Source organism: Heloderma suspectum, chromosome 5 (genome assembly GCF_057233095.1).
Source record: "Heloderma suspectum isolate Gila_16-S chromosome 5, 16-S_ref, whole genome shotgun sequence".
NCBI classification, from domain to species: Eukaryota; Metazoa; Chordata; class Lepidosauria; order Squamata; family Helodermatidae; genus Heloderma; species Heloderma suspectum.
Window position 1 is genome coordinate 123,345,525 of NC_139462.1, and position 26,418 is coordinate 123,371,942.

The 26,418-nt window shown below is 43.4% G+C and overlaps 1 protein-coding gene across 2 annotated transcripts in view; it reads right to left on the reverse strand.

The window, feature by feature from the left end:
* The window catches only part of LOC146344357 (wolframin-like), a 69,420-nt gene extending 43,917 nt beyond the window's left edge, over positions 1-25,503 (reverse strand). Inside the window, exons 1-5 of one of the 2 annotated variants that reach the window (XM_084859921.1) lie at positions 25,396-25,503; positions 17,479-17,561; positions 10,334-10,478; positions 8,259-8,429; positions 5,567-5,647 (exon numbers count right to left, since the gene is read on the reverse strand). In XM_084859921.1, coding sequence (XP_084716047.1) covers positions 5,567-5,647; positions 8,259-8,429; positions 10,334-10,478; positions 17,479-17,556 — 475 coding nt within the window. In that variant the 5' untranslated portion in view covers positions 17,557-17,561; positions 25,396-25,503. The remainder of the gene's footprint in view (positions 1-5,566; positions 5,648-8,258; positions 8,430-10,333; positions 10,479-17,478; positions 17,562-25,395) is intronic. The other variant, XM_084859922.1, reaches the window with a different exon arrangement.
* Between the last annotated feature and the right edge of the window lie 915 nt (positions 25,504-26,418).

Consider the following 26,418-nt stretch of genomic DNA (forward strand, 5'->3'; position numbering starts at 1 on the left):
TGGTGTACAAAATGAAGCAGGACAAAGGCTAATTGAGTTTTGCCAAGAGAACACGCTGATCATAGCAAACTCTTTTCCAACAGCACAAGAGGCGACTCTACACATAGACATCACCAGATGGTCAATATCGAAATCAGATTGATTATGTCCTTTGCAGCCAAAGATGGAGAAGCTCTACACAGTCAGTAAAAACAAGACCTGGAATTGACTGTGGCTCAGATCATGAGCTGCTTCTTGCAAAATTTTGGCTTACATTGAAGAACGTAGGGAAAACCACCAAACCATTCAGGTATGACCTAAATCATATCCCTCATGAATATACAGTGGAGGTGAGGAATAAATTTCAGGTATTAGACCTGATAGACAGAGTGCCTGAGGAACTATGGATGGAGGTCCGTAACATTGTTCAGGAGGCAGCAACTCAATCCATCCCAAAGAAAAAGAAATGCAAGAAAGCAAAGTGGCTGTCTGATGAGGCTTTACAAGTAGCTGAGGAAAGAAGGGAAGCGAAAAGCAAGGGAGAAAGGGGAAGATATATCCAACTGAATGCAGAGTTCCAGAGAATAGCAAGGAGAGACAAGAAGGCCTTCTTAAATGAACAATGCAAAGAAATCGAGGAAAACAATAGAATGGGAAAGACTAGAGATCTCTTCAAGAAAATAGGAGATGTCAAGGGAACATTTTGTGCAAAGACGGGCATGATAAAGGACAAAGAAGGCAGGGACCTAACAGAAGCAGATGAGTTTAAGAAGAGGTGGCAAGAATACACAGAAGAACTATACAGGAAAGATCTGAATGTCCCTTATAGCCATGATAGTGCGCTCACTGAACTTGAGCCGGACATCCTCGAGAGTGAAGTCAAGTGGGCCTTTGGAAGCATTAGTAACAACAAAGCTAGCGGAGATGACAGTCTTCCAGCTGAGCTATTTAAAATCCTAAAAGATGATGCTGTTAAAGTGCTGCACTCAATATGCCAACAAATTTGGAACACTCAACAGTGGCCACAAGACTGGAAAAGGTCAGTTTACATTCCAATTTCAAAGAAGGGCAACGCCAAAGAGTGTTCAAACTACCGCACAATTGCGCTCATTTCACATGCCAGCAAGGTGATGCTCAAAATCCTACAAGCTAGGCTTCAGCAGTATGCGAACTGAGAACTACCGGAAGTACAAGCGGGGTTTCGAAGAGGCAGAAGAACTAGAGATCAAATCGCCAACTTTCGCTGGATCATGGAGAAAGCAAGAGAATTCCAGAAAAATGTCTATTTCTGCTTCATTGACTATGCTAAAGCCTTTGATTGTGTGGATCACAACAAACTCTGGCAAATTCTGAAAGAGATGGGGGTACCAGACCACCTTACCTGTCTCCTGAGGAACCTGTACAAGGGTCAAGAAGCAACAGTAAGAACCAGACATGGAACAACCGATTGGTTCAAAATTGGGAAAGGAGTATGACAAGGCTGCATACTGTCATCCTGCTTATTTAACTTATATGCAGAGTACATCATGAGAAGCGCCGGCTTGGAGGACTCACAGGTCGGAATTAAGGTTGCCGGGAGAATTATCAACAACCTCAGATACGCAGATGACACCACCCTAATGGCAGAAAGCGAAGAGGATCTAAAGAGCCTCTTGTTGAGGGTGAAAGTGGAGAGTGCAAAAGCTGGTTTGAAACTCAACATTACAAAAACTAAGATCATGGCATCTGGCCCCATCACTTCCTGGCATATAGAAGGGGAAGAAATGGAAGCTGTGACAGATTTTACTTTCTTGGGCTCCAAGATCACCGCAGACGGTGACTGTAGCCATGAAATTAAAAGACGCTTGCTCCTTGGGAGGAAAGCTATGGCACACCTAGACAGCATAGTCAGAAGCAGAGACATCACTTTGCCAACAAAGCTATGGTTTTCCCAGTAGCAACATATGGCTGTGAGAGCTGGACTATAAGGAAGGTTGAGCGCCGAAGAATTGATGCGTTCGAACTGTAGTGCTGGAGAAGACTCTTACGAGTCCCCTGGACTGCAAGGAGGTCAAATCAGTCAGTCCTAAAGGAAATCAACCCTGAGTGCTCATTGGACGGACAGATACTGAAGTTGAAGCTCAAATATTTTGGCCATCTAATGCGAAGAGAAAACTCCCTGGAAAAGACCCTGATGCTGGGAAGGACTGAAGGCAAAAGGAGAAAGGGACGGCAGAGGATGAGATGGCTAGATAGCATCACTGATGCAATGAATATGGACTTGAGCACGCTCTGGGAGAGAGCGCAGGACAGGAAGGCCTGGCGTGCTATTTTCCATGGGGTCACGAAGAGTCGGACATGACTGAACAACAACAACAAAGATCCAATTAATTCCTCCAGCAATATAATGGAGGACTCAGTGCTGAAGGTCCATAGATAAGACACCAAAACATGCTGTAGTTGAAGATATTATTACCATTAGCATTCATTGATAAGTGATATATAGGCCACACAGTGAAAATGGTGAAAATTCTTCTTTAGATCCTATTAAATGATCTAACATTGATTCCACTATCATCCCAGTTCTTCTATAAAAAAGATCACTTCTCTATTTTCAAATCATAAAGTTAATTTAGGATGAGAATATGGATCGAACTGCAGCTGACACACTACATGCCATGTCTCTCTAATCACTGATATTGCGGGTGGGAACGCTCCTTTCTTTTTTTATATACTTAGATCCTAACACCATCCAGCCAGATAGTGCTGCCAGATAAGTTGATTTCAAGATAACCCATAGAGGGGTATTTACAAAAAAAGATACCTTCCAATCATGTGTATGAGCAGCAATTCTGCGGAGCCACCGGCCGGCTCCGCCAGCAGCCGGACATCCGGCCGCTGGCTAGCAGGGACGCAAGTGCGTTGGAGTATTACCCGGATTTTCATGAAATCGGCTTTGGTCCATCAGGGACACATGAAGCAAGAAAAGCCGAGTGTACCGTATCGTTAAAATCCAATTTTCAGGGGTCACACAGCGATTGAGAGGAACATACTTCTGGGTAGGGGTGGGGGAGGAGAACTGAATGTCATCAGACTGGCTCAGCCAATGAAAGAAGCTTGTCCCCCCCGCCCCAGGCTCCCTCCTGCTACTACGTTATTATGAATGGAGAGCAACTAATTCACAATTCTGAAGGCTCCCTTCTGCTACTATATTATCTCCCTCCGCCCCCTTTCCTCAATGTGCGTACATTTGCCTTGAGAAGCCAAAATCCCTGTTTTTTTAGTGCAGCATCTAAACGTTTCCCAAGAAAGCAGCCCAGCCTCTCAGTTTTGCCCTATTCCAGCACTCTGCCAGGGACAGCCAGTGTGGTGTAGTGGCTAGAGTTTTGGACTGGGAGTTGGGAGATCCAGGTTCTAGTCCCCATTCAGCCATGGAAGCTCACTGGGTGACTTTGGGCCAGTCACAGACTCTCAGCCCAACCCACCTCACAGGGTTGTTGTTGTGAGGATAAAATGGAGGAGGAGGAGAACTGTGTATGCCGCCTTGGGTTCCTTAAGGAGGAAAAAAGGCGGGATATAAATGTAATAAATAAATTAAATCAATAAACTATTGCTTCCAACCTCCCTTTCTACCACCTTTCTCCTCCTCCCTGCTTGCAACGAGATGAGAAGCTCCTGTGATCTCAAATGATCTCTACTGCGACTTTACATAACAACAGAGAAACTACAGAAGGTCAAAGAAGCACAACATTGATATATGGATTTCGAGCTCTTTAGGGTGAGTTAGAAAAGTTAGCCTTTAAACACTTTAACGATTTACTGTGGCTTTGTATGCACTGAGATCTGTTATAGATTCACTACAGGGGAGTGAGATTTATTTCTTACTTCCGAGTAAACATGCAGAAAGGGAATGCTTTACAGAGAGTCCCATCCAGCACTGGAATATGTTGAAGATTCACTGTGGGGGAGTGAGATTTATTTCTTACTTATGGGTAAACTTGCACAGATTTATTTCTTACTTCTGAGTAAACATGCACAGAAGGGGGGATATGGGAAAAACTACTTCAAATGGGGAAATAAGATGGAATGGAGCATCCCAGTGGGATAGTCCATACAGTGGGGCATGGCACACTGTGGCAAAACCACCAGCAAGCCATTTTCAGTAAAAAAAAAAGTCGGACTAAAAGGAGTTTCAGAAAATGCGGCTTTTCAAGAGGGAAGTTGCTAGTTGACAGATGATTGGTGACGATGTCATCTGTCACAAACAAACTCAGACTGCTCTAACTGCAGTAAACTGCTCACGAAGACAGCCCCTGGGAAAGAGGCAGCAGCATTCTGCCCTTCCCCAGTTTCCAGACAGCAGCAGCTCTATAACCAACAGTCCATAACTGAGGCCTACAGTTACTTCTGAGTCCTGGACTGCACAGTTGACAGGTTTTAAGAAATAATCTACTTTTATGTAACACATCACCATTAGACTCTCTTCTCCCCATGTTATTGTTTAGAGACTTACTTTAAATCATTTATTCATTTGCATGTTTGTTTTCCTTCCTCCCCACCCCTTTACCTTCTTTCTTAAATAAATCCTGGATGTTGTTTTATAAGTTCGTCACTGGTTTTCCCCACCTGCTTTCAGGGAAGAGCAGTCCTAGCGGGCTGGAGGCACCACATACTCATTCGCTGTCAGCATCTTTCTCCCTGATCCTCTACTGTATTTAAGAACCTGGGTCCCATGGTTTTCACACTCATGCCCCCACCCCCTGGTTGCTGGTAGGGAAAGTGGGGTTATATAGTTGGGAGGCACTGCTGGGACCCGGGAAGGAGGGAGAAAATTATGCAGTTTGCGAGTTAACTTGCGAGTTAAGCTTAAACTTTTGTTTGACATTGAACATGGGGAGAATGATAGACTTGAGGCAGAAAATACGCTTAGTGAAAATGCTGTATTTTCTGAGTTTCAAAATGAACTTGTTGCCTTTGAGAGGGACAAGCATGTTTTCTTTCATCATGTGTTGGTAAGCTGTAATGGGTTATTTTATCCTTACCAAGCCACAGTATTTGATGTGGATAAGGTTATAGGCAGGAATGATCTGTGGTGAGAGGTACTTGGGTACCACTTTTTGAAGTGCAGCAATGAGGTAGAGCAGCAGTCCCCAACCTTTTTGGCACCAGGGACTGGTCTCATGGAAGACAATTTTTCCACGGACTGGGTGGTGGTGGAGGGGAGATAGTTTCGCTGGCAGACTTCCGCCCGCTGGGATGCAAATGGCATCCGCATAGCATCCATATTGCGTCCATATTCTCTGCAGTAATTGGCTTTGGGAAAATTGGGTTGGCTCTCCTTTATCTGCAAGAGCACAATCCCTTCTGTTATGCCACTGATGTGGATTTAGGGATTCAGTCTGACAGTAGCACTGATCATTTGAGGAACAAGTCAATCATAGAGAAAGTTGAGTTTTCCGGAGAGGATGTGTATAAGGAATACACTATCCATCATTTATTTCGTTCTTTGACATTCCGTAGTAGAGATCCAGCAAGTGATCCTATTGAACTCGTATCAAATGAAGCCTGTCCAGATATTAAAGTTTTAGTGCAAGAAATGTTTCCTTACATTCACTGCTCACCAGTCGTTCCAGCATTCTTCTTTGCTTCCGTACAGACTTTGGAACTGGGCCAGGCGATTTTTCACCACCTGTTCTCACAAACACAAGTTCAAGGTATTTAACATGGTGTATATGGGAAAACTCAAAAGGGAAAGGAATCCACTTAAATGATATACATCATCAGCCAATTGCATAGCATTGTTATTTGCTCCTTTAGAATAGTTGTGATCCCCAAAAATAAACAGCATGGCTCAATACTGATTCAAACTACAGCTATAACTCATTTAAACTGATTAAATTTTAAATTGATTAGTTAAAAGTCCTATTATTTAAATGTATATATTTTTTCTATAGGTAGGTGCCTTTTTGAGAAAGTAAGCATAAGTGGGAAGTTACAGTTTTATAAACTAAAAGCTATCACTCATTACTTGAAGGAAATACCATGTTAACACATCAGAAGTAAAATAGGCTTTAAAATAAACAAGTGTGTCCTTTACTTGCAACCTGAAAACTATTGAAATTTCCCTTCATCTTTCAAAATTTGTTGTTGTTCAGTCGTTAAGTCATGTCCGACTCTTCGTGACCCCATGGACCACAGCACACCAGGCCTTCCTGTCCTCCACTCTCCCGGAGTGTGCTCAAGTCCATATCGGTGATGCCATCTAGCCATCTCATCCTCTGCCGTCCCCTTCTCCTTTTGCCTTCAATCTTTCCCAGGTCCCTCCCAATAACTGGAAGCTTACGTCTATTGGTCTACTGATTACATTCATTACTATTTACACTATGGTCCTGATGCGTAAAATAAAATGAATGTCACCATATTGCATAGAGGTAGTTGATAAATTTTATAAAATTAAAATATTACACTGGACATGCTAATTTTACCAATGTGCACTTTAAGGCAAAATAAAAACTGTTTGCTTACCTATAATGGTAGTTGTTTGAGTGATCATCCATGCAGTCAAATATGAGTTCAATGCCTGCACAGAAAAACATCTGGAGTCTTCTAAAGATAGTTCTTAGCGTAAAAAAAAAAAAGTGCAAGGGCCCATGCCCAAGAGCTAGGTAGCATATCTCAAGGGTATGGCCAGCTTCTTGCTCCCTTCCTGTAGACTGCTGCAGGATCTCATCAGGAATTAAACCAGAGAATCACTTGACAAAAGGAAGGCAGATGGTTTATGGGACTGCACAGAAGACTGCTCAAAAAACTCTAGTTACAGGTAAGCAATCTATCTTTATCCTTTGGGGTCTTTGTGCAATCCCACATATGTGACAAGCAAGCTGGCTTACCTTGAAATAGGTGCAGGGAAAGTCAGGTGAACAATGTCATGTCCCCACTGGAGGAATCCTCCTCAGAGGAAGAGCTAAAGCTCCTGGAGACAAACTGCACTGAGAAGCAGCCCATGCCAAGAGACTAGAAAGCAGACCAGGAGGAGCCTGGGCCCTTGGGGGAGATAGTTGTGAGTCCATCCCACAGGTGGAGGGGAGCTCCACCTTTCAAACAGAGGCTGAGTGATCACCTAGCCCCCGACAGCAGTGATGTCTCAAGAGGCAGGCCAGAACAACCACTGTAAGAAGTACTGCCCAGTTGCATAGAAACCTGAGGAACTTCTTCCAGAAGCCTGAGCCTTGGTTATAAGCTTCAGTTCCCAGCAGGAATGGCTGCTGGAAAAATGTTTTTACACCAGCTCTGGTCCCTGATCTTACTTCTGACTACTTCTCCTTCCCTCTCCCAGACCTCCTGTAAGTAGACCCTGGATTGCCTAGTGATTTCACATTTGGACTCTTCCTTGCCTGGTGCTTGAACCTTGGTTTGCTTGAACCTTGCTGGCCTAGACCCCAGATTGTTCTGTGACTTCCCATTTGTACTCATCCTTGTTTGGTGCTGTGCTCTTGGCATAAACCATATTGGCTTGACCCCAGACTGCCCTTGACTCTGTGCAAATATCTCCTCCAGCCTTGACACTTCCCCCTGCGACTCCTGCTAGCAGGCCTCAAGGTGTTCAGCACCGCCCGTCCAAAGGCAGCATCAACTTAACTTCGAATATCTAGTGCAGGTGTCCCCAACAGGGCTCCTGAGTGTATAGGTGCACCCGCAAGGCTGTTAATGATGCCTTCGAAGCGATTTATATGTATAAAAAACATGTCTGCAAACTTTCTGGTTGCTCTATGTTTTTAAGTATATGGACCTCTACTTGCAGTTTTGACACAACCCCTTGCTCTCTGATTGGTCAAAGTAATAGGTTATGTCATCCTTACTCCCATTCTGTGCTTGCTAGGAGCAGGCATGAGCAGTGGGTGACTGTGTCAGAAGGGAAAGGTAAGTGTTCTCCTTGAATGCAAAGCAGCTTGGAGAGGTCTGCCGGTTGGAGGAGAAAGTACTTAGACTAGATAGTTCAATGGTCTGACTCAGTATAAAGTTGCTTCTCATGATCATAGTATGTAAATTACTGTTTTGCCCAGCCACTTAACATTATCAGAAAGCACCCAGAGGAATGTTGATGAAATAATGGCTATGACTATTACTGCAACAAGTTTTTCTTAAGTTAAGAACATATTTATTATTTATTAATTAGTTATTTATTAGTTATATAATAAATATTTATTAGTTATTTTCCTTTATTGAAGGTTTAATTGCACCATTCTAGTTTTTGAAATATTCATGTTCATTAAATCTTTTATTCTATATTGGATACAAACCTTCACTGTCAACTTGGCCAACATTTTCCAGTAGTTCCGAAACAGCCATTTGCTTTTTCTTCGTTGGGTTTAGTTTCCAGTACATGACTAAGGCAGCTTTTCTCACAGCTCTTTCCAAATCAGTTTCTGACAATAATTTTTTCACTTCTTGCTCATTCTCTGAAGTGATGCCTTAAGAAAGGGGAAAGATGTATTAGGTACAATTACCCCACTTTTAGGGGTGGAGGAACAGCTGACAGCCATCCATTATTTGTTATTACAAAAGAAATCATGAAGTGCTTATGAAAACTGAATCACATTTCAAAATGAGAGTTACACTCTTCCTTCTATTGTCTGTAAACCTGTAGCTTATCAAGCTATGTAATTCTTTAGCTCTATACAGAATATGTCCCTATAGGACACAATATACAAGAGGACAACCTAGGGAATAAAGACTTGGTTTAATGAACAACATGTTGAGAGTTTTGCCAAGAAGCAGAGAGTGAAAACATGGCAACCAAGAGATAAGAGTTAAGTGTCCTCCCCAATAATTGCTTTACTGTGCAGAAAATCCTCAGTCCCAGCTCAGAAAGTTCAAACATTCCCCCTTCAGGTAGGACTTCCACTGCAAGTCATGAGTACTGAACAGAATGGGGTTGCAAGAGTAACACAGCATCTTTTGGCCAACATTGGTAGTTAAGAGTGATAATCTTGTTAGGTTAATTTTTTTTAATAACAACTTAGCGAAATTTGAACATTCTTTGTAAATGGGATGGATGGACCTTGAGAGTAGAACACTTGAATGTGAGAGGAAGTGAAACTGACAGACTCATCCATCCCTTCTGGTAGCCAGCATCATCCCCCCCCCCCGCCTTGTGCCATTTAAAATACTATTAAACATTTTCTTCCTGTTTGTAGAGACTAAGCACTCTCCTGCATACTACTCATATAACCTTTAAAGATGTCCACAAAAGTACCCATTACATATTAAGGCTATTGTCTCCTCTGTAGCTCTGTCTAACATTTCCCCTTTTCCCAGTAGTTAGTGGCTGTGCATTTCCTTTCTGCAGCACTTGTCTCCTGGTTTGTCCTTTGGTTCCAACCACTGGCTTGTCCCATGGCTCCTGGCTTACTTCAGACTGCCACCTATGTCCCAGCCCTGACAGGACTGTTGGTGAATGTTTTGTTTGTTCAAGTAGATGGTGTTCAACCAGTTCTAGAAGGGGTGCATTTTCCCAGAAGGATTAGGTACACAGACTGGGTTGCTTGTAGATCCATCATTGTTGCTTGTAGACTCAGTGGCACAGGATGCTTCTTGTCAGCTAAGCTTAGTAACTGTGACCTCTTCTGGTCAGAGACAGCCTAGCCTCAGTTACTGATACTCTGGTAACTTCTAGCTTGAAGTACAGCAAACACTCTACTGGGGTTACCTTTGAAAACAGCCCATAAGCTCCAGTTAGTCCAGAATGTAGCTGTAAGACTTGCTAACATGGACCAGGAGGCAGGATCACATCACACCTATTTTGAAGTAACTTCATTGTTTCCCTGCTAGCTTCCAGGCTCAATCCAAAGTGCTGGTGTCTACCTTTAAAGCCCTACAGAACTTAGGACCCAAGTATTTGCTGGACCATCTTCTGTCATTAATCTGCCCATGTGCTGAGACATCCATTCAAGACATCTGTCCTCTGGCTGCCCCCACCATTACACATAACATGGGTGTCAAAAAGGGAGAGCACTTTTTAATGGTGGTGCCCCGCCCGCAGAATGTCCTCCCCTAGGAGTCTCACTTGGTGTCAACTGTGCCATTTTGGGCACTAGGCAAATAACTTTTTTCCTTTTAATTTTTAATGTTTTTAACTAATTTACATTGGTCTAAGTTCTTTACTAATTGGTTGCTCTTGCTTTATTGGCTTACTTGTTTTGTAAGCTGCCCTGTGAATGCTGACTGGCCATTGAAGCACAGGATATACGTTTTAGAAGTAAATACACAGAAGTAAAAATAATATTGAGCTTTTCCTTCAAGAGGCAGTTCAACATCAGTCTCTAAAAATCTGGAGCATAGATGGAAATTTTTAAAGAACGTCAGGGACCAATACCTCTTCTTTCTGCTAAACATCTCCACAGCAGTTTAACAGCTTCCTTTTGCCCTTGCTTGGCAGCAAGGATCAACCACTCAACCCCACTGCAACTGTTGAGCTCCTCATCCCGGTCTTCCGCTAGCTTCAAGTAGTGTTTTCCCATCTATAAAAATATAATAACAAGATTATTTTTTATCTTGTTTGCAACTTCTATCCTACATCCAAAGAAGGGTTGTATTTATGAACAGCCATGCTTGCCATATTCCACAGCAGAGTGTGTATTTAAAAGAAAAATACCATGGCTCGGTTTTTAAAAACCTGAACAAAATTAGTGAAAGCAGGCTCACATCCATACCTGCTCAACTTCCTTGGCTGAGTAAGAATAAGCACATATTTCTCCCTAAACAGATGTGTTGCTTGAACTGGAGGACTGAGACATCCACCCTAATTTAAACAAAGCGTTTGTACATTTGGTGCTCTCCCCGCCCCAGGGAAATAAGATAAAAACTCGTGCCACACTTTGGTACAGTATAAGCACACGGTGGGACTATTTGTACTAGAACTGTATATTAGTTTTACATCCAGTACTGGCTCCAGGATTTGAGGGACCTTCAAGCAAGATACCTTCAATGGGACCCTCACCTTCAGGGTGCCAATCTCCTCTGCATCACTATCACCTGCTCACTCTCCTTCTGGGGCAGAGAGAGCAAGGATATTGCTGCTGCATTTCCTCACCACAATTGCCACTAATTCCTTCACTCACTCCCTTGGGAGAGAGTGGAGTGAGCAAGTGGTGACAGTGGCAAGGACCAACAGCAGCCACTGCTCACATACATCTCCCCACTCCACCCACCCCATTAGCAGGGGGAGATGGGAGGCACAGGGGGAGGAAGAGCAGGAGGAGGAGCAACAGAAACTACCTGCCCCCTTATTCTCACAAGGAGACATCAATGACGTCCTGGACCCAGTCAGTCATTCCTCTTCTGCTAGATGTTATACACCAAGAAGGGCAAGGGCTGAGCAGACAAGTGGTAGACTATACTATTTCACACATTCAATAAAAATCTTTAAGCCATGGTCAGGTGACATCACCACCAAAGATGGCGCTCCTTGACTCACACCAGTGAATCCAGTCCGTATCTAACAGCTGGAAAATCATCCAGTGCTTTGGATGACCAGAACAGGTGCTTGGGGGTTCCTTTCACCTGTGGTTAGTACTTAACTACACATACTGTATAACATCAGTGAAGGAGAGCCTTCAACTCTTGAAAGAGTTGAATCTCCCTGCAAACCGCAACAGAGGCTTTACGGGGACTTTTTTTTGCTGCTGCCACAGCATGAAATTTTGGCAGTCCTGGGGCAGTGTCAAGGGCTGCATTGAAGGCTGGGGTCTGCATGCTTACTGGGTTAGCAAGATCAGCCTTTAGATACAGAGAATGGAGAGGCTGAAGTTTGGACCTAAACAGCAGCCAAACACAGGAAGAACAGAGTGCATAAACACTAAATGTCTTTTCAAGCTAATTATATTCTTATTTTCTAGGCTGAATTTAAAGCATACTGCTTATTAGGGGGCAGAAAATAAACTTCTGAAACATGCTATTTTGCTGACACTTGTGCCTTAAAATAGAAACACCATTCAGGTTTAATGAGGTGCACTATGAAGTAAGGTTTTTTTTTAAACTTCCATCATGACTGAAGCCTCAAAATATCTCAGTCAAGCACCTCAAACTGAGGAGAATTTACAAAAATGATTGTGTTCCTGATTTGACAATGTCTTGTTACTATTAGTTATGGGTGCAATCCTATATGGGTTGTGCCCTTGATGATTCTCAATCCCTGAACTCGGAGGCTTACAAGCATCCTATGCAGGGTGGGAGGTGCGGCCGAGGCCATCTTCGCCTCCTCGTCCTCCCATCCTGCATTTTTTTGCTAGACTGGCTTTTTTGCCCATGTAGCAATGGTATTTCCAACGGGGGCTGGAGAGGCCTCAGGATAACTCATATCTCAGTCCACTGGATAACTCAGTCTCCTCCACTGGAGAGGCCCACAGAAATGCCTCCTTCTCCTCTTCTGAGGTCAGGATGTGACAATGGCATGGTTCTTTTTTTGCACCAGCTGCAAGGGGAAGGTGGGGCGGATCTCCAATTCCCCCCTCCAAGGATAAGGGGATTCAAACTATCCTATGGCCCTCAGATGCTGTCTAGGGGCCATAGGATTGCTCCTTCCATCTCTTATGAAGTTCTGGCTTTCTTAATATGCTAGTAACATATGTTTATACTTATACACACTGTAAATATATAACTTTTGATGACTTAGATATTTATTAGCATTTTTCACTGGCATGATCAGGAGGTTGTCAGGAGGGAGCCCCCTGGTTTACGTACTTGTCAAGTGACTTAGTGGGTCCATGTGGGATTATCTCCCAGTTCAGAAGGCAAGTCAAGGTTTTCTAAATTTATTAGTTACATGTTTTACTAAATTTTGGTTAGTACTGGGTGGAGAGTTGGATGGATAGGATGCAGAACACCATTTTTTGATATGATTATGTCTTATAATGGTCTAAAACGTCTCTCTCTTGATTTTAAAGGTCTAGTCATGCCAGTCAAGTGATGCAAAATAGCCAACGACTTTAAAAAAAGAACAACCTGATACAGTATATTTTCAGGAAATGCATCATAAATCCACGGGTAAAAGGCTATTTAAATTGTCCTGGTATGGTGAGCATTTTTCTGCACCAGGCACTTCCAAATCTTGGGGAGTTGCAATTATTTTAGATAGACATTTAAACTTTGAACTAGAATCATCACTCATATACCCTCTAGGCCGGTATATTTTTGTCAAGGGCCTTCTCCAAAAAGAACAAGTCACATAAGGGTCTATATATAGACTAGTGATGTGCCGAAAATTTATCCAAAGTACTTTTTTACCATTCTCATTCAATTCAATAGAAAGAAACTGCTTTCAAAAAGAAATTCAGAGAAGAAATTTTGGAGAATTTCTCATGGGTTGTGTTCAAGGTTCTTGTGCTTACCTCACTTATGAAGTGGCTGAGGAGCGTGCGCGTGTCGATGAATCACTGCTTAGAGCACATTATCATGCCTACCATGTGGCGGTGTGGGCTACGAAAAAGGCATATTTCACAGCCTCCATCGCATCCCATAGGAGCTCTTCAGAGTGGTTTGGAGGTTGCTAACCCCACAGACAAATCCTTTACAGCCCTCAGAGGCCTGCTGTGATGATTTTCATTGGATTTGAGGATGAAGTCATCTGGCTCCAAAGCAATTTAGATGGAAGATCCAAGTAAGGTGGCCAATGCCCCATCTAACCATGTTTTGTGGGATCCATTTATTTATTTGACCTGTACCCACCCTCCTACCAAAAATGGCACTCAAGACAACATTCAGTTTCAGTTTATGTGGCCTGATGACGTGGACAAGGTGCTTGCAAGACATGCAGCCAACCATCTGCCCTCTCAATCCCTGTCCCTCATGGCTAATTAAGGCTAGCTGGTATGGCATGGCTGGGTGAGTCCAGGGTGTGCTTAATGCCTCACTGGGGGGAGGAATGGTGTCTGATGCTTTGAAGGAGGTGCTAGTGTTACCACTCCTGAAGAGACCAACCCTGGACCCAAGGATCTGTGACAACTATCATCCAGTTGTGAACACGCCATTTTTAGGTAAGGTGATTGACAGAGTTGTGGCAGGGCAACTGCAGGCATTCTTGGATGAAACCGATTATCTACACCATTTCCAGTCTGGGTTCAGGCCTGGCTTTGGGTCTGAATCGGACCTGGTTGGGATATTGCATGACAGAGAGAGAGAGAGAGAGAGAGACTTTGCTCCTCTTATTCCATCTCTCTGTGGCTTTTGATACCATTGATCATAGAATCCTTTTAGATTGGCTTCGGGGGATGGGTATCAGGGGCACTGTACTTCAGTGGTTCCATTCCTACCTATGGGGCTGGTCTCAGAGAGTGGTGTGGGGAGAGTGCAACTTGGCCCCCTGCCATTTTTGCTATGAGGTGCCACATGGCACTATTTTATCCCCAGTGCTATTCAACAGCTATATGAAGCCACTGGGAGCAGTCATCCAGGGATTTGGAGTGAGGTGTCATCAGTATGCAGATGACACCCAGCTCTATTTTTCCATAACATCTGAATCAGGTGTGGCTGTGCAGGGTCTGGACCAGTGCTTGGATGCAGTGGTGGACTGGATGAGGGCCAATAAATTCAGCTTGAATCCTGGCAAGACAGAAGCACTGTCATTCCTTTCACAACCTGTCTAGTTTCAGCTTGGTAATCCAAGGAATCTATTTTGACTGGGACCTGACAGAATTAGGGCCCCCAGATCAATACAATACTTATGCTGTTTTCCATGGCATTACAGTAAGATTGAAATTCAGGACTACCAAGGTAGCTTTCTCTGAAATGCTACCTGTTCCATGCGTAGGGCCAGCTAGACAGGCAAAGCTGAGGTGTCTCAATCGTGGATGAGACGATGGTGTAGGGAGGAGGGGTTTAGTTTGTTAAGCACTGTGGAACATTTTGGGACAAGTTGGGCATGTACAAGAGGGACAGGCTCCACTTGAACCAAAATGGAACCAGACTACTGGCACTTAACATAAAAAGGTGTCCGAGTAAAACTAAACCCTGTGGGAAGGCTGACAGGACCTGAGAAGCATCTGGTTTGGGTTAAAGCATCCCTAGGGGACAAAGGTGAAAATGTTTTCAATAGCCCAAATGGGGATGGGGAGGAAATCAGCCATGAGCATATGGTGAAACATGATTGCCAGTCAAAAGAGGCCTAAGGGCCACAGAAGAAGATGAACATGCCAGAGATGTCAGGGGAAGGACACTGTGTATAGGTGTTTCTATGCTAATGCTAGAAGCCTCTGAGACAAGATGAGAGAGCTGGAGTGCCTGGTTTTAAAGGAGAACTTAGATAGAGTGGACATAACAGAAATCTGGTGGAATGGAGAGAACCAGTGGAATATGGTAATCTCTGGATATAAACAGGGAAGGACTAATGGAGATGGTGTCACTCTGTACATCAAAGAGGACATACTGTGACACAGACTCGAAACCCTAAAGGGGGCAGACATCTCCACAGAAGCACTGTGGGTGACAATACCAGGCTTCAAAAGTAATTTAGTACTGGAGACATGCTAGCATCCCTTGGACCAGAACACTCAGGGTGATCTTGTAATGGAAAATGCAACCAGGGAGGCATCCAAACCAGGAACTGTTCTAATAATGGGTGACTTCGATTACCCCAACACTGGCTGGATAAATGCATGTCCCAGTCACAAAAAAGAGGTTACATTTCTCAGTGTCCTAAATGACTATGCCCTAGAAATGTTTGTTATGGAACCGACTAGAGGGAAGGCAACCCTGTTGTGCCACCCAGGACCTAGCGTGAGACATAGGTGCTATCGAACCAATTGGAAACTGTGACCACAGTGGTATCAAATTCATATTTAAGTGGAAGATTGCCAAAGAAATCCAGCACAATCTTGTCTTCAAAAGAGGAAAGTTCTCTAAAATGAGGAATTGGTAAAAAGGATGTTGAAAATGGGAGTCCAGTGGGATAAATCCCTTCAAAATGTTAAGTGGTTACTTAAAACCTCAATAACAGAAGCTCAGCTAGAATGTATGCCATATGTCAGAAAAGGTAGCACTATGTCCAAGAGGACACAAACATAGATAACAATCAGTGTCAAGGAAGCTATCGGAGCAAAGAAGGTTTTCTTCAGAAAACACAAGTCTTGCCCAAATGAGGAGAACAACAAAGAGGAACACAAACTTGCACAAAGTGAATGCAAGCAGACAATAAGATATGTAAAAAGCATGTTGAGGAGCATATCGCTAACAAATCAATGCCAACAATGAAGAATTCTTTAAATATATCAGAAGCAGGAAACCAGCTAGGGAGGTAGTTGGACCACTGGATGACAACAGAGTTAATGGAGTGGTAGAAGAGGATAAGGAGATTGTGGAGAAGCTGAATTCTTTTCATCTGCCTTCATTGCAGAAGATGTAGGGCAGCTATCTATGCCTGAACTGATGTTTTCAGGAAGTGAGTCTGAGGAACTGAGGCAAACAGCAGTGGCAAGAGATGAAGTTCTTGACTTTATTGACAAACTGAGACAAATCACCTGGTCTACATGGTATACATCCTAGAGTTCTTAAGGAACTTAAATGTGAAATCTAACAAAAATATGTAACATGTCCCTAAGGTCAGCCTCTGTACCAGAGGACTGGAGAATAATTAATGTAATGCCAATGTTTAAAAAGGGATCCAGGAAATTACAGGCTGGTTAGCTTAGCAGCTACATGATGGCCACTGTGTGAACAGAATACTGGACCAGATGGACCCTTGATCTGATCCAGCACGGCTCTTATGTTCAAATGTAAATAAATATGTAGCTTGCTTTCGATGGAAATAGGGAGAAGGGGTGCATTTTAGGAATATTTGTGCAAATGCACACATACCCCTTTGACAATTTTTCAGACTGGGCCAATGCTCCTTTTCCTCAATATGTCGTCCTTAATTAGCTAGCTGAGGAAAAATGCAGATATGAATGTGCATCCAAAGGTGGATGTTGTCCACCCACACTGCATTACTTTCAATGGGTTGCGCATTTGAATGCATACCTAAATGTATGTTCACATCCACATCCTGCTCCAATTACTTATGTGTATACTGCACACAATTAAACTATATTTAATTGTGTAAACTATACACAGTTAAAGCTGGATAAAGGCAAAAAAGTCTTGCCACACAGCACTGATTGGAAATGAATCTGCTTGCGCAAATATGGCAAGCCAGGTCATGTCAGCTCAGCAACAGGAATATGCTCCATCTTCCACCACCCAAGCAGCAGCACATTAAGGGAACAATAGCTGCAAACAGGCATGAAAAAGTGCATGAATGTTGAAGGGATTCCCCCACACACCCCAACCTGCCAAAAGTATTTTTGAATTCCCTCCAAATGGCAAACTTCTGCAGTAAAAACAGAAGCTCATGCCAATTCAACATAACACTATTTATAAGCCTATAAAGTTAAATCTACAGCATAAGACTTAAAAAACTTTAGTTAGTAAAAGGTCTCCAACACAGCTAATAAAAAACTACAAGAAAAGTGACAAAGCATGATAAATTACCTCTGTCTGTGCTTTAGGTTCTCCAGCTTTTGCTCTTTCCATTAGTTCTTCAAAGAGAACCTCTGGTTCCTCCATCATGGCCTCTACAAAAATCAGTCAAAAGAGACTTGAGCTTTATTAACAGTCCGGTATGCAAAGGAACTTGGTAGCAAGTACCATCTCCAAACAAAGCAGCCCAGTAAATCACATCCCCATTAACACCTGAGTGAACTGCCAAAGTAGTAACTTTCAGGAATGCATGTCAAGTGCCCTGACTGTTTTGCTGCTGCAAAAATTAGCATTTACAAAACATGAGTATAGTTTACATTTGTAATTTTAAAAAGGTACTCATACCTTGATGTTTTGTTTATATAGTATTAGCTTTACTACACAGGAATTGTAGTGGGTGAGTTACAGTTGCACCTAATTCCACTCTAGGATAGGAAGTGTTTTTGCTTTGTGTGTGTGTGTACAACCACTATACTTCACAAATAACACTAACATTCTGCTTGTTTACTGTTGCTCTATCTTCCCTACCTCCTCCAGAAGTTGATTAATCTTCATCTGGAGGATGTATTTATTTTCAGCATGAAACTGGGCCTTTTAAAGAGTTCTGACTCATACAAATGAATGGCCAATCTTCAAAACACATGCATACTTTAAAAGGTCACCTTCTTACTTCTTGGAAGGAAATTAAAATCTCCTCTTAACTTTTTGAAAGCAATATACATACTTGCTATTTAACTGGGGGTTCAAGACACTAACTCTTCTGAAGAAAACATATGTATTTTTCTTTCACACCGAACCTGAAGCAAGTTAATCAGAACTTGTTATCTTTATTTACTTGGTTGTGAACTATTCATCTTATTAGCAGCATAGTTTCCCGAATAGTTTCAAGTAAACAGTGCTACTTTCAGGTTTTTAGGTGGAAGTTATTTTTAAATAAATATCTACATTTGACCCATCAGATTCTTTGTTATACATAACTCACAATCTGCTTTTTGCAGAAGGGGGGGAGGTACAATCCCCAGTCAACAGTTCAGCAAGGGGGCATGGAAATGTGGAGTATCAAAATGTCAGGACATGTATAAGTTATAGTAGGCATTATAGTCAGGAAGTAGATACATGGCTTTCGTTTTCAGTGACAGTGATGTATCTGAACACTTTGCCGCTCAATATACTTTGTATAACAGACATACAGTCAGGGCCAGAAATATTGGAACAAGCGTAACTGTTTTGGCAGTTGGCCTCTGTACACCACCACATTGAAGCTGAAAGGAAACACACCCAGATAGGAGCAAAGTCCAGACTTTCAGCTGTAATTCAAGGGGTTTGACAAAAGTGGGGCACTAACCATTCAGGAAGGACAGCCAGTGGCATACACACACACTTTTGTCACACCTCTTGAATTACAGCTGAAAGTCCTGACTTCGCTCCCATCTGGGTGTGCTTCCTTTCAACTTCAATGTACAGAGGCCAACTGCCAAAACAGTTATCCTTGTTCCAATATTTCTGGACCTGACTGTATCTGCTTTCAGATACTAGCACTAACAGACGAGTCACCTAATGAAAACAGAATGTTATCTAACCCAGAATGTATTTATAGGCTTCAGATATATAAGGACAGAGAAAGTTTCTTCTCCAAGTAGCTAATTTTCACAGGCCTTCTATTTGCAACTTGGGAAAAATGGAAAGAACAGAAATACCAAAGTCCTAAAAAGGAGTCCAATCACACTACTTCCTATTTACCACAATTTAATCTAGGAGATGGTTCAGACATTGAAATAGTTTTTGAGTAGATGTGTCCCAACTGTCCTGAGGGACTTCTTTGTATGAACAGCCAAACCTGCAACCCAGTCTCTCTGCAGATATACCAGTAGTCTCCCAGAAGTAAGCTCTGTAGTTAAAAAGATGTGCTGTCATGTTCAAATAAATTGTTTCTGAGAGCCCTGGGTATATCCAGGGAACAGCTGGGTCACATGTTGGGTAGAAAGTAGTTTGTTGCACTCCATTCTCAACTACACCGACTCTAACTGTTCTGAACATTTCTGATCAGAATTATCCATACTTTGTTACTCCTATCCTAATTAATAACACAGCAGGCATAAAAGGTCAACACAGTTGGGCACCTGCTGGGGTACACAGGGGGCACACCACTAACTGGAGATAACGGGCCAGTCACCCATTTCTTCATGGGTTAAGTGGCTAGGTAGAGCATAATAAATGGAGTGGAAGAGAGTCACCCTCAGCTTCCTCCTCTAGGCACCCACCTTGCCATCAATAAATGGGATATTGCCCCCTGCAAGATAGGACATTTACAAGGGGGAATGGAACGATGCCTCTCACCCACTCCTGTTAGCTATGCCAGCTCCTTGGAGCGAGAGGGACTCATGCTCCACTACTGCTGGACACACTGCCCACCAGCAAATGGGACACCACCCCAGAGGACTCTGCAAAACTGTCCATTTTCCATTTTGAGAGATGTCTGGAGAAAATGGTGCAGCAACTCTCTCACACTCCAAGAAGCCTGAAAGAGTTGCTTCTCCACTCCTTCAAGCAGTCCTCCTGTTGGGAAGATCACCTGGAAGAAGGGACAGAGTTGGCACATTTGCACTCCTTTTAGCCCCACCAGCATTAAAAGGACCAGGACACTTATGCCACAATAAATTTGTTGGTCTTTAAGGTGCTGCAAAACTTTATGTTCATTTTTCCCCAGCTGAGAAAGGATTAGTGTATTTTATTTTCTGCTGCTCTTTTGTATGTATTAGTTTTCATTGTGTTCACAGTGGTTCTATTTTACTTTTCTTATTATATAAGCCAATGACAAGTTATCACTGAAAAAAGAGAAAGCAGAATATAAAAATTTAAAATAAACATATAACACATTGGGGGTGTGGGGAGGTGCTGATCAGTTGAATCCAGAAAGTGATCAATACCTCTCTGAGATCAAGAGAGGTTCTGAGCAGCTTTAAGGAGATTATAGTGCAGCCAAACCTTAAAAAAAACCTTCCCTGGACCTGAATGATTGTCCTATCAACTAAAGCCAAACCTCGCCTTTTCATGGTGGCAGTTGATTGCCAGACATTCTTGGATAACACCGATTATCAAGGTCCATTTCAATCTGGCTTTCAACCAACTTTATACCAAAACTGCCTCAGTTCTTCTGCAGTGGGAAAAGAACAGGGGAAATATGAATCTGTTAATTCTCCTAAAGCCTTCAGCAGGTTTCAGTATCATCAGCTATGGTATCCTTCTGGATATAGTAATTAGGGACACCTTGCTTCGGTGGTTCTATTCCTCTCTGGCAGATGGAACACCCAAAAGGCAGTGCTGGCAAATGTTTCCTGTGCACTATGGCATTTGCTTCACAGGGATCTAATTTGTTCTCTCCTTCCCCCGTGCTAAGGAGTGAGGATGTCATTAATGTGCTCTACATCCCCCTCCCTTTTTCATCTGATTCAGATAAGGCAAGAAAGGATGCCTGAGGTCAATAATGACAGGTTGAGAGCTAACAAACTGAAGCTGAATCCTGACAAGATGGAGGTACTGTTGGTAGGTAATTTTGTTAGTATTCTTTGGCAGGGAGATGGCATTCACCTTGTTCTTGATGGGGTTGCACTGCCCCTTATGAAGCAGGCTTACAACTTGGAGGTGCTATTAGATTCAGCCCCTATATTAGATGTCCAAGTGGCATGTGTGGCATGAAGCACCTTTCAGCAACCTCAGCTGGTGCATCAGGTATGACCCCTTCTTGACCAAGATACGTCTGTCACACACTAGAAACAGACATATAAGATTACATGGGACTAACCTTTGAAGACTACTAGCAAACTTCTTTTGGTACAAATCACTGAGGATAGGTTATTGACTCGAATCAGCCATATGGAACATGTCATGCCAGTTTTTACCACATCTCCACTGACTTCCTGTACATTCCCAGGTACTATTCAAAGTGCTGATTTTGAGCTTTAGATACCCAGACCCAAGTCATAAAGGACTTTAAAAGGACCAACTCTCTCATTTCAACCTGCTCAGCAGTTAAGATTTTCTTAGGAACCAAGTGAAAACCTAACCTATATGTTTGTTTTTACTCATTACTCATAAATAGTCTTTGAACCTGTTAACCTGTCTAGGAGGTCAGAATGCTTCAAGACTGGGCCATGTTTCCTGCCAAGTCTCTGGATTGTCCAATTTAAAGGTACCCTCATAGGTTTGCTAGCTGGCAGAGTGACTTGGCAATCAGGGAGGTATTTGCATATTGCCATAGTTATTTGCCATCCTTTTAATCAATTGAGGAAGCACAAAAACAATCACTCTGGTTCTGCAACAACCACTCAAAGCCTTATCATAATTCCTGGCAGCTTTTCATGCTGCTGCTGCTTCAGTAACAAATCTGGTCCTTAACCCCAGAAGGCCACACCCTTCCCCTGGCCCCATTCCATTTTCCCCAACCATCTATCATTTGATAGTTTCCTGGCTTTTGTTCAGTTTTTTTCCCTATTCTAAAAGGTTGAAACGCCTCTCCTTAGGCTTAGTTATGGCCAGCGAGAGCCTTAACGTAAAATATGCTGGTATTTTTTGCTCCACCCCTTTTTCCTTCAGCCCTTTTTGTTTCTGGCCCCACCCACCACTGGAATGCAGCCCCCGCCCCGAGCTTCTCTGAAATGGAACATAGTGCTGAGGCTGAAAGAGGTGCTACACCCCTGCATCAGGGGACTCAAGGCAGTGTACATTGATTTCTCTAGTAGTAGTCTCTCATGCAGGCACTGACAAAACCCAGACCTGCTTACTGTCAGCAAGGTTAATGCATCATATGCCAGGCTATTTGTGTATTACATGCTCTCAACTATATGGAGCAGAATAAAGCTAAGTAAATAAATCTAAGCTGTATGGAGCAGAATAAAGCTAAGTAAATGAAAAAGGTATCTACAGCACCATTTAGCCAAAACATCTTAGTCTGGAAAAAAGGACTTCAAAAAAATTCTACATCTCTTAAACAGCTGTTTAAAATGTTTCAGTTTTCAAAATCCAAATAATTTCACTTCAGTTTCCACTGTAGAGCTTTCAAAGGATCAGGGGCTTTAAAGGTAGACAAGGAGAAATTTTGAAGATACCACACTAAAGTTACTTGGTAGAAGAGGAAAGGAGAAATATTTAAAAAATAGTGATGACACATTTTGTAACAAATATTAATGCTTTCAAACATTATCCAATTATGACATTAAGATCCAATTTCCAAAAATTTATTTACTTACAACATTTATATACCGCTCCACATCTAAACAGACTCCAGAGCAGTGAACAATAAAAGATAAAAAGATAACAGAATAAAACACCACATTAAACATTTGTTATTTTTAAAAACAGAATACCATTAAAAACTGTTGCTGGTCAGTCATTCCAGAAACAATGTTTTCAGGAAGCACTGAAAACAACACAATGTTGGTGCCTGCCTGACCTCCAGAGGTCCAAAGGAAGGGGGCCATCACAGGTTGGATTCCCAAGGGACACTTCTACTCATACCTCTGAAGTTCCAAAAAGTCTTGTTTTTCCCATATTTTATGCCAGCCTTCCACAACCTTGTGCCCCATCCAGCATGGCCAATGGTCAGTTGTAGTCCAAAATATATGGAGGGCACCAGGTTGGGGAAAGCTGTTTTATGATTCAAAACAGCATGTACCATGATACAAGTGACATTTTAAAACAACTCCTATTCAATTTAAACGTATTACCTACATTTATGCACAGGACTTGGAATGGGGTAACAAATATAAGTAATCACCAAATGTGGGCTGGTGTGTGCATGTATGTGTCTATATACACGCACATCGATGTGTTTATTCCTTATAAAACCCATCTTCAGTTTGGACTCACATTTACCTTTCGGCCTCACAGATTTCCAAGAACGCTCATATGAACAGAAGAGACCTTATGTGAGGTCTGCAGGAGAACTCCTTTGCGTTAGTTTTTCACTACTTACTCCTCAGTTTACTTCTTAGAAGATCTGGTAGTTTGATGCTCTCTCAGGGACTAACTAGATGTGGTGTAGGGACAGATCCATGAAAAATGTTTCTACCAGCTGAAGGAAAGGTGACAATTCAGACTGGGACCTTGGTGCTGGAAGAGCAGGCTAACCATTTCCCCCCATGCTATTTTTCCAATTTAAATCAACATATAGGAACGTGTCAGGAGTTTTATTTAGAAAATGGCACAGAGGGAAAGGATTAAGAATACTGAGTCTGATTACACCAGAAGCAAAATAATTTTTTTCTCAGCCAATTCCTTTTTCAGGAGTCAAGCTCAAGGGCAGAGGTATTAACACATTAAAATAAACAGCACATACTAGTGCAAGTTTCAAAATACCAGTAGAAATTTGGATTTTATTACTCTCAGAGCAGAGAGCTGATTTCACTAGGTCAGTTTTCAGATATTATTAAAGTTTTCCATACTGAAGCCCCAAGAGCTGCCCTTGCAGCTGTCCAACTCAGTTCTTGAATTCCTTAGGCCCGCACAAACCTCACTGCATACAAGAATTAATTACAGAAAAGCTATTCAAAGCTAGCAGCTTTTGACTTCTGCTTGAAGGGTGAGCACAGCCACTGTAACTACCCAGAACTAGAAACGAGATCAGATCTCGATCCAAGGGGACGCTGCAAGGACAAGGCTGAAATGGAAGGAAGTTAAACAACAAGCCTTAAGAATACATTCAAAATGCATTTGGAAAGCCTTTATGGAGCCAATTCCCTAGGGAGGTGGTGGGCTCTCCCACACTGGAGGCGTTCAAGATGAGGCTGGACAGCCATCTGTCAGGGATGCTCTGACCTGGATTCCTGCACTGAGCAGGGGGTTGGACTCGATGGTCTTGTAGGCCCCTTTCAACCCTACCATTCTATGATTCTATGATTTAGGGCTCCTTCACACAGAGCTTTTATCCTGCGACTGCGATTGCTCCTTCACGGAAGTTTGTGGGCTCTTTACATGATGTGGTGACCCTGCTGCGACCCTCCAGGGCTCTCCTGCACTAAATGCCCTCTGTTCCATTTTTAAATAGATCGCAGATAATGTGCTATCAAATTACCCCGTTGTGTTCCACTTCAGTTTCCACTGTGAAAAGAGTTAAAGTGCAAGAAGAGGAGCAAGATCAATGAAAGATAATGGCAGACTCAGATGGGGGGGGAAGGGGGGGAAGGAAGCACGTGAACAAAGGAGTCGTTGTGATCCTGCATTTAAAATGGAAGCAGAAAGCCCCGTTTTAAATGCAGGATTTTAGGCTGTTGTAGAGATGCCCTAGAAGCAGGTAAGCAGCGGCTGCTTTCTGTGAATTGTGCCAGACCAGCCATTGTAAACATCTAAAGGAAAAGGCAACTTGCTGAAGCTGCAATTCTCTGCGTACTTAGTTACGTGTACGGCTCGTTAAACTCCTTGGAGATTACTTCTGCATAAAAGATGCTTAGAATCACACTGAAATCCAATGCATTTTTTTTCTGAATTCATTGGGTTGCCTTCCAAATGAACAAGCAAAGGTTCACGGTGCAAGTTTCACAATCCTGTGCACTACTCCGAAGTAATCCCCACTGAACAGACTCCCTTCCAAGTAACCACGCATGGCGGTAGTCTGCGCAGTTGGGGGGGAGGGCTTTTCCCCTCCCTCCGCCCGGTGGTAGCTGCAAAAACAGCTGGTGCCCGCCAGGAAGTGCGTGTGCAATTCCTTCGCAGGAGCCGCAGGAAAAAGGCCACGGGGGGGGGGGGGAGGAGGCGGCTGCGGGAGAGACCAGCGCGCAACATCCTAAGCGCGGAGGGTCTTGCGGCTCTCCGCTGCCAACCGCAACGGGCGGGGAACCGAGGGCACCGGGGAGACGAACGGAAATGCCTGGGATTATCGTGGCGAGCACAGGGCTCCGAGCAACACGCAGCCGCCCTCCCCTTCTCCTGCCTCACCTGAACCATCCACCGCCAGCAGCGCCAAGCAGGAGGGAAGCTCGGACAGGCCTCCCCGGCCGTCTCGGCAGAGTTCAGCTTCCTCCGCCTCTTGACTCGTGAAGGACCAGGGCGGCCTCTGCGAGGGAGGCGCCCCCGCGACTTCCTGCCCGCCCCCGCTCCTATCAATCACAGCCCGCTCTTCCGCGGCGCCGGAGCGGACCCGCGGGGAGGCGCCGTTCCTTCGTCCGTCTGTCGCCGCTGGCCGTTCCCCGCCCCTCGTCGAGGACTCGTTGCAAGGGCGCCTCTTGGCGAAGCTCCCATGGCGCCGCCGTCCTGTCCCTTCTCAGACCTTTCGGGGGCTCCAGGCCTCTTCCGGAAAGCACCCCGGGAGAAGCGCGTCCAGATTTGCTCTTTTCAAAGGCTGTAGGGGTGTCCTCGGTGCCCGCAATCTGTCTTTTCTTCCGGGACGGTGTAAAAGCCGGAACGGAACGGGCCCTTTATATTAAAAAAGCGTGCCAAACATAGTGGCGTGTGGTAGAGACACTTGAGAACAATATTTTAGGGCGAAACCCCTTGCAATGGTGTATTATTATTAACCCCATAATGCCCAGAACACATCCAAAAGAGAAAGGAATGGCCCGGAAGGACACTTCCAAATGACCAAAATCAACCAAACTCACCAGTCACACATAACTCCATGGCAGGGATGCAAGAAGCCACAAAACATCCACAGAAACCATATTCTGATTCCCATTCCAGGCCATGGGCCGTATTCCAGAAAATAGGCTGGAATGGCATCTTCTGAGTGTGCCAAACCAACCAAACTCACTAACCACATGTTACTGGATGGGACTGTTGTAATAAGCTCCATAACACCTACGGAAACCGTGCCACAGTTCACATTCCCAAATAATTCAGCTTTCCACTATCCAACTCACACACACGGAAAGATTAAGGTGACATGCTGCAATTGTTTTCAGTGGTAAATTAGACAAAAGTTGCTTGGTTTAACAGTACGACTGCATAATTTTGGACTAGGTT